Source organism: Galeopterus variegatus, unplaced genomic scaffold, assembly GCF_000696425.1.
Source record: "Galeopterus variegatus unplaced genomic scaffold, G_variegatus-3.0.2 Scaffold3982, whole genome shotgun sequence".
Lineage (NCBI taxonomy): Eukaryota > Metazoa > Chordata > Mammalia > Dermoptera > Cynocephalidae > Galeopterus > Galeopterus variegatus.
Genome location: NW_007730093.1, coordinates 1 through 8,221, shown reverse-complemented (window position 1 = coordinate 8,221; position 8,221 = coordinate 1). Strand labels below are relative to the sequence as shown.

General features: G+C 43.6%; 1 protein-coding gene across 1 annotated transcript in view; it reads left to right on the top strand.

Moving 5' to 3' along the window:
* TNC (tenascin C) overlaps positions 1–7,842 on the top strand; it is a gene marked incomplete at its 3' end in the record, with an annotated part of 53,283 nt that extends 45,441 nt beyond the window's left edge. Inside the window, exons 17-19 of the mRNA XM_008586430.1 lie at positions 3,948–4,070; positions 5,294–5,437; positions 7,723–7,842. Coding sequence (XP_008584652.1) covers positions 3,948–4,070; positions 5,294–5,437; positions 7,723–7,842 — 387 coding nt within the window. The remainder of the gene's footprint in view (positions 1–3,947; positions 4,071–5,293; positions 5,438–7,722) is intronic.
* Positions 7,843–8,221: the final 379 nt, after the last annotated feature.

Genomic DNA, 8,221 nt, shown 5'->3' with positions numbered 1-8,221 from the left:
GCGCACGTGTGTGTGCATGTGCACACGTGCACACATGTATGTGCATGTGTGTGCCAGCATGTCTGTGCTCCAGGACTGGGCAGGAGAAGTGACTCTCTTGAGCACAGCAGATGTTTAATTTTCACTTCATCTCATCAGCTTTATACAGTTTCCCTTTCCTTTTGTATCCTTTCTCCTCTCCTCTCTTTCCCCCTCAAACCATTATAAATACTTTTTCATCCCTCTTCCTCCTGATAAGGAGCTGCTCTGGAGCCTCCTCTGGTTCACAAGGCACCTCTCCACAAGGCGGTAGTCTTGATGGCCCAGGGCCACAGAGACGGTGGTAAGAGGCAGTGTGGTCTAGTAGTTAAGCCAGTAGTCTTTGAGCAGATTCCCGGGAGTCTAATCATGGCTCTACCTCTTACCAGCTATATGACCTTGGGCAAGTCTCCTTTCCTTTCTAAGCCTCCATTCTCTCATAGAAAATAGAATTTAACTCAGTGGTTAGCCATGAGGTTTAAATGAGATCATTAATGTCAAGTATTTAGCAGAATTTTCTTACCCATAGCAACAATGTCAACTATTATTGTTTAGTGATTTAATGTAAATTTTATTTTTAATGGACTACTTGGCTCAAAATTTTAAAAAGTTTAAAAAGGATATACAGTGAAGTCTCCATTCAACTATATTCCTGCCACCCACTTGCTCTCTTCTAGAGGCAACCAATAATAGTACTTTCTTGTGCGTCCTTCCAGAAATACACAAATAGATAAAATTAGACATGAATTTACATTATTTTTACTCTTTTTGACGGGCACAATGTTTAACATATTACCCACCCTTTCGTGTTTTGTTTTATATATGTGTGTGTGTGTGTGTGTATATTTCTTACTTGTGAATAGATTTTGGAGATAATCCCATCTACATGATTCACGTAACCATTTCCATACTGATGTGCGTGTAAGTTACTACTTTTATTGTTTCTTCTGTCAATTCCTGCATTTGCAACTTTTTCTTCTTCTTTGGTTTGAGCCAGTTCTTTACAATAGTCTTTGTCCACCTTAAAAAGGTCCAGAGTTTCCAGGAGCTTCTTTTGCCTCCCGGAAGTTAAATGCTGACACACCTCCATGCATAATCTTGAGGGTTCCCAGAATGGGCAGAAAATAGGGAAGAAATCCCAGCAACTGGGTAAGATGGCTTTGTCATTCTCTTCTGGAGGTTCCTGTAGCTCACCTAGGATGCTCAGAGTGAGGACCCAAAATGTTGCTTTCACCTGTCCCCGTCTCCACCTCCACATACACTGATGGTACTCTCTTCCACCCCCAAAGCCAATAGGGTAGTTAACATCCTTTTTTCCAGCTCCTAGATTGTGCATCCCCCAGGCAGTCTCTCAACTCCTCAGCTCGGTTCCAGTTCAGATGAACTTGAAGCCACAGCTGCAGAGTTACTATGACGTTGTACCTGGGAGCCTGGGTCAGGGGGTCTGTAGAAACACCTGCTTGGAAATCCTCCCTTCTGTATGACACAGGCTCTCTGTGCTCATGACCTCTGACTCTGACTCACATGCTTCTCCCAAGAAGCATAAAGATGATAACCATCAATTATAGAGCACCCACTTGTTACCACCTGCTGCAGAGCAACTGACACACTCTACGTCACTCAGTCTCCATGACACTGCCAGGCAAGTGATGCCACATTCAGCCCATTTCACAGATGTATAAACTGAGACCCAAAATGCTAAAGTAGTTGTAGCTAGTAAGGCAAGAGTGGAATTCAAACCCAGATCAGCCCAGGTCCAAAATCTTTGCTCCTAAACCATACTGCCTATAGCAGCTGTCCCCTTAGCTTAGCACAGTACCCAAACACATATTAAGTGTTCAATAAAAATATGCTGAAGGGAGAATAAATTTTTTTAAATGATTGTCAATGGCTTCATAATAAAAGACATTTGATTCAGATTTAGGGAAGCCAATTTTTATGCAGAGTGCAAATAGAAACCCTCTTCAATAGCTTTGAGAATTTTTAGCAATTTCAGGTATTTCCCTAATACTTTGTTTTGAAAATCAACAGTGTCCCCTTGGAAAGAGAAGCAAGAGGTGTGGCCTTGCCTGGGTCTCCCCAGCTTTTCAATAGGTGTGATTTAGTTGTTCTGTATATTGCCCTCTGCTGTAGGTCTGGAGACTTGGGGGCCCTATTCATGGTAGAAGAAGACACACTAGAGTAACAAATAGTCTGCCATATCTAGGAAAGTCTGTTGTCCAAAATATCACACCTGTTGACCCTGGCACTCCACCTCCCATGTGCCGTTCCTTCAGGTTAGGCATGACTACCACCCTACTGCCACTTTTACCAAGCACATCCCCCAGGAGCGTGTGACAGGTAAAGCCATGATTCTTATGACATATAAGATGGGGCAGATATTATTGCCCTTTGGGCAGCTAGAAGTAAAAGCTTTGGCCATAAGATACACACCTTCTAAAATGTCCCAGAACCCACACCAGTGAGGTTTTCAGTCAGAGCAAAAGTCAGAGTGAACCAGGCTGGCAGAGGGAGATCCTCAGTGCCTGAGTTTACACACCTCACTGGGGTTTTTTCTTAGCTGGACTCACCTAGATATTTTCTGGGGGATACCTCGGAGGAAAGAGTCACATGAGAAAGAAAATAAAGAGAGGGCAATTATGTTCACTGCTTGTGAAATGCTGAGCTAGAGGTTTTACATCCATTATCTCTGTTAGTCCTCAAAACATTCCTGTAGGTCTCTACCACTCTTCCAACTGGACAGATGGAGCAACGGAAGCTCACAGAAATAAAGGGACCTGCCCCAGGCTGCCCAGCCTACCAGTGGTATTTGCACAAGCAAGATCTTCCAGGTTCCAGAGACCTTGTGGTTTCCAAAACTTTCCATGGAGAGGGCAAATACCTAGTCAGCCACAGAGTCTGGGGGTGGCTACCAGATTACAGAAGAAAGCTGTAGGAGGAGATGTCTTGGATGAGAGAAAAAGGCAGAAATGAGTAGAAGAGAAAAAAAAAGAAAACTTTCCAAATTTTTGTGGGTTTTAGAATTTAATGATCAACGTGGGTTGAAGAGGGGGAAAGATGAGGAAGTGAGCTCCCAAGAGCCTGAAAATTGTTTCCTGAATTTTCTGGTTACCCATGGTCAGCTCAAGAGAGCAAAAACAAAGCCAAAAAATACACAGAGAAAAGCCAAAGGGAACTGGATTTTGAGAGGAGGTGTTTAGGGAGCAGAAACTTCTCCTGGGCATGGCTTTCCCCACAGATAGGCCCAGAGTCCACTGGGTCTTTGCTTTGGTGATGGGCCTGAGGCTGCTACTCTGGCTTTGGACTTCCTTCCAGGTATAGGAATGGGTTTGTTGAGGTCAATTTCCATGTGAACATTATTTCCAGGATCCCAGCTGTGCTTGGCTCTGGTGCCCAGTTCTGTGACCCAGAAGGGTCACATCACAAGAATGTTCATTGGAGAACAGAGCCTCAGTTTGGTCCTTTGTAAAATGGCTATAACCACACCTTCTTCTCAAGGATTTCTATATGAGGATTAAGCCTTATAAACTGCAGAGAACTCACAGTTGTCAAGTCTTAGTATCATTTAATAAAGTGAATTAGAAAGTAAAGACTTGAAAAAAATGCTAAGAAATCAAAAATAAAAGATTTCCAATCTGTGAAACCACTGTCCCTCACTTCTTTGAAAGTCTGCCACAGTGTTGCTGAAAGTCCCCTTGGAGAAAACCAAATGACTGCTGTACAGTCCTGGAACCTGTACCTGAAATGAAAGAACAATTGTTTCTATCAAGTTACAGCTTGACCACAGATCACCACATTCTCTGTTATAAAGGCTTGGCTCAGACACAAACTCTAGGCAATGTGTTTTCCTGGATAAGGAATCCAGGAAGAACCACTGATGAAAAAGATAGTTAACTGTTTCTGGGTTTGTCTTGTTTTCTCCTTGACAGCCATGGGCTCACCAAAGGAAATAATTTTCTCAGACATCACTGAAAACTCAGCCACTGTCAGCTGGATGGCACCCACTGCCCAGGTGGAGAACTTCCGGATTACCTATGTGCCCATTACAGGAGGTAAGGGGCTCCGGGGGGGAAGGGAGAGCAGAAACGGGGAGGGTTTGGGTGGAATAGTTGAAGAGGCTCTGATAATTCCTATCCCCAAAACATTATGACCAAAGAAAACTACTTTCTTATCTATGAGACCATCTGGAGAGACTCCATGTGTAAAATATGACATGCTTGGAAGAGACTACCTTGTGAAGGGTCAATTTATAAAGATCCTTTCCAGGCCTGAAATTCTAAAATTCTATGAGAAATAGACCCCCAGTTGTTTGTGCACAATGATAAAATACTCTATATACGTAAGCCATTTTGTCTTTGACCATACTTATTGGAAAAGCTAGTCTTGGATATATGTGAGGATCTGCCCTTGGGTGTCCAAATCTATCTGTCTCAGTACAGAATGGGCAGTTGTGACTTAGCAGAGTTGTGAGTTCTGGTTGAGAGCATACGGACTACAACAGAGGCCACAGGGACGAAACACAGTCGAATCTGTCTAGACATCCGGGCGGGTAGTAAGCTCTCTGTTACGGGAAGTGTATAAAGAGAGAATGGTTGATAACCTCTTCAGAGACCACAGGGACGAAACGCAGTCGAATCTGTCTAGACATCCGGGCAGGTAGTAAGCTCTCTGTTACGGGAAGTGTATAAAGAGAGAATGGTTGATAACCTCTTCAGAGGAACACTAGCATCTCTGTGGGGAGTTTAACCAGCTGATATGCAAATTTCCCACCCGCCTTGAAATTCTAAGAAATATAAATTCCGGACTTCTTAATATAAGAACACACACTTGACTATGACCATTGTTTTTTCTTAAGTAGAATTTCTGCTAGTAAGGGAGTCTATATAATCCTAAACCAAGAAGATGAGTTAAATAGATCAGGTACACATTACATAGTGAGCTTCCCATATTCTTTGTGGGGAATAAAATAAAGAAAATAAAATTTATACCATATGCCAGCTCTCTACTGAACGAAAACTTGCCATTTTTAGTGCGTTGTGACATCATGTTTTTTCCTCTCCTGGCTTGGTTTTTGGCATCTGCGCCAGTAGGAAAAGCATTCTACAAAAAGTAAGGCCTCTTCCCTTATACCAGAGGGTAGAAGCAATTGAGAAGAAGTCAAGCAAATGATACTGAATAAAGATATAGTTTCATTTCCAACTTGTAAACAGCCAACAACAATGAATAGGCTTCCATGAGATCCACCATTCCTGATCTTGCTTTCACTGTGTTCCAGGTACACCCTCCATGGTAACTGTGGATGGAACAAAGACTCAGACCAGGCTGGTGAAACTCACACCTGGGGTGGAGTACCTTGTCAGTGTCATTGCCATGAAGGGCTTTGAGGAAAGTGAACCTATCTCAGGGTCACTCACCACAGGTATGTTGATTTTTGGTTTTTGTTTTTCAGAGACAGCTTGTGCATGCTATATTATCTCTCCCCTTCAGCATTACAGCTCATGACTCAGCAGCTGGGAAGAAGATTTTATTTGTGAAATCCTAATGGAAAGTTAAGTGGATGTAGAGTGTCAGGGGCCTCATTTCTGACCCATCCTGGCCTCTCATAGGCTGGTAAACTTAGGTCACCTTTAACCTACTTGGGTCTCTGTTTCCTGGACTGTTATGGAAGAAAGAGCCCAATTTGGGGAAGATTTTATTTGTGAAATCCTAATGGAAAGTTAAGTGGATGTAGAGTGTCAGGGGCCTCATTCTTTCTGACCCATCCTGGCCTCTCATAGGCTGGGTAAACTTAGGTGCATCTTTAACCTACTTGGGTCTCTGTTTCCTGGACTGTTATGGAAGAAAGAGCCCAATTTGGGGAGTCATAGTAACTTGGGTTGAAATCCCAGTTCTACCACTCACTAGCTACCTGAGCAGACAGTTCATTTTTCTGGGGTCCAGTTTCCTTCTCTGCAAAATAGGCACAATTCTGCTTCCCTCGTAGAGTGCGGTAGGATCACATGAAACTCTATCTGTAAAGCATCTGTAAACGTAGACAATCATTTACATTAGTCCACAGGCTCCTTCCTTTCCCTGACTGTCATGTGAAACCATTGTGAGGATCCCTCAAATCAGGTGCTTCACATAGGCGTGTAATGGTGACAGCTGTGAAAGAGCTACTCTCCGTTTGTCAGCTACTGCATTCCAGGCACTGTTACTAAACCCTCCACATTTAATCCTCACGGCTATTATCATTCCCATTTTACAGAGGAGACAACTGAGACCTGGGGAAATTAAATACCTTGGCCAAGGCCACATAATTAGTAAATGCTGAAACCAAATTTGAACATAGGACTGTCTGACTCCAAATCCTGTATTTTTAAATAAAGAGTTATTTTTCTATTATAACCTGATTTGTACAGTACACTGTAAAGAGGGAGAAATAATGAATCCCACTGAAGAAGAATGAAGTGGAAAATTTCTCTTCAGACAAGCCATGTCTCTAAACAATTTATCCTTTGATATATGAACAGTTATCCAGTTCAATCCATTAAGGGATCCAAAGAATGGGCCTCATACGAAATTTTAAAAATATCCTAATAGCCTAAAAGAGTTGATAATATGCAATTAAAACATCCTGTCTGAACCCAGAGTCCTGCCCACCCTGCCACACAGGCCCTTATTTCCCCAAAGAAATCTTTCATTCATGGATTCTCCATGGCAACAGATTGCAAAAGCTGAATGATTTCCTCCCAAGGCCCCACTGCCACGGGCAGTTAAAAGAGATTCTGTACATGCACAAGGCAACAGGAAGGAACACAGAGTAGATGACAGGAGCCTCCAAAATTACTCTGCCACATCTGATTCTTAGGTCAGTTATTGCATCTCTCGAGGCTCAGGTGCCTCCTGTGACATGAGCTGATGACAGCCACCTCCATCCTCCCAGGGCTGTCATGGCAGTGAGTAGTAAGTGCAAAAGAAAGAGGGAATTAGTCCTATTCAGTCTGGCTTCTAAGGAAGGGGTGCTGGGCAATACAGAGCATTTGAAAATTATTACTAAGACTCAAAAAACTTTAATAGTCATATTGATAACAACCGCAATTACTGACAGCTTCCCCTAGCACATTTTACACATGTTGTCTAGTTAACCCTTGTAGCAGCCACCGTTTAACAAAGAAGGTAAATGACTTTCCCGAGGGCACAGAGGCACTAGGCAGAGAAGCCCTGATAGAACCTGGGACTACCAGCCTCCAGAGCCTGGTTCCATATTATCAACAAGCCACCTAACCTCAGATGCTACTCAAAGCCCAGGAAAAGCTCAAGCGGTCTTAACTATGTAAGACTCCTCTGTGCAAGTTCTTTCCCTGGGGAAGGTGATATGAACTTTAATGATAATCCTTGTCATGTGGTCAGCCCTTTTCAGTTTACACAGCTTCTTTCCACCCAGAATATGATGTGAAAATCAAAATAACACTGAGGATAAAGCCAGCCAGAATTAGTAACCCCATTTTACAGGTGAGAAAATAGAGACTCAAGGTAGCCCAGCCGGCAAGGGAAGGAGTCAGGACTCAAAGCCAGGTCAGCCTGGCTCCAGGCTCAGGACTCTGAACCATCCCATGCCACTGACACTGTGTCCTAACACCAGCAGTCCACAAGCAGTGTAGACAGCTGTGGTCTGATGTCCTACCCTCTGACTGCCCCCTCTCCAAACATCTCTCTCTGAAGCTCTGGATGGCCCATCTGGCCTGGTGACAGCCAACATCACTGACTCGGAAGCCCTGGCCATGTGGCAGCCAGCCATTGCCACCGTGGACAATTACGTCATCTCCTACACAGGAGAGAAAGGTAAGGTCCTGCCCAAAACTCCCCCTGACTCTGAGGAGTGTCTTATCCTCCCTTCTCTGTGCCACATTCACATTTGGTACAGGGGGACAAAAGTATGTGGGTAGGTTGGAAAGGCCAGTAACGTCCTTGTAGCTTTCCATTGCAACCTTAAGGGAGTCTGATAGTCCATTTAAAGAAAAAAAGGTACATCTCCAGCCCCCACCTGTCTTCCTATCCTGTTCCTCCTCTCCTGCTAGTCTCTCTGCCCATCAGGAAGCAGCTCTCATCCTTTATAGAGAAGGCATCCAGAATCTAAAATCTTATACAGACTTCTCAGGTAGGACTGGAGAGCCTGGGCTTCTCAGAGGCTCAATTGAATTGGAAAATCAGAAATTATTTT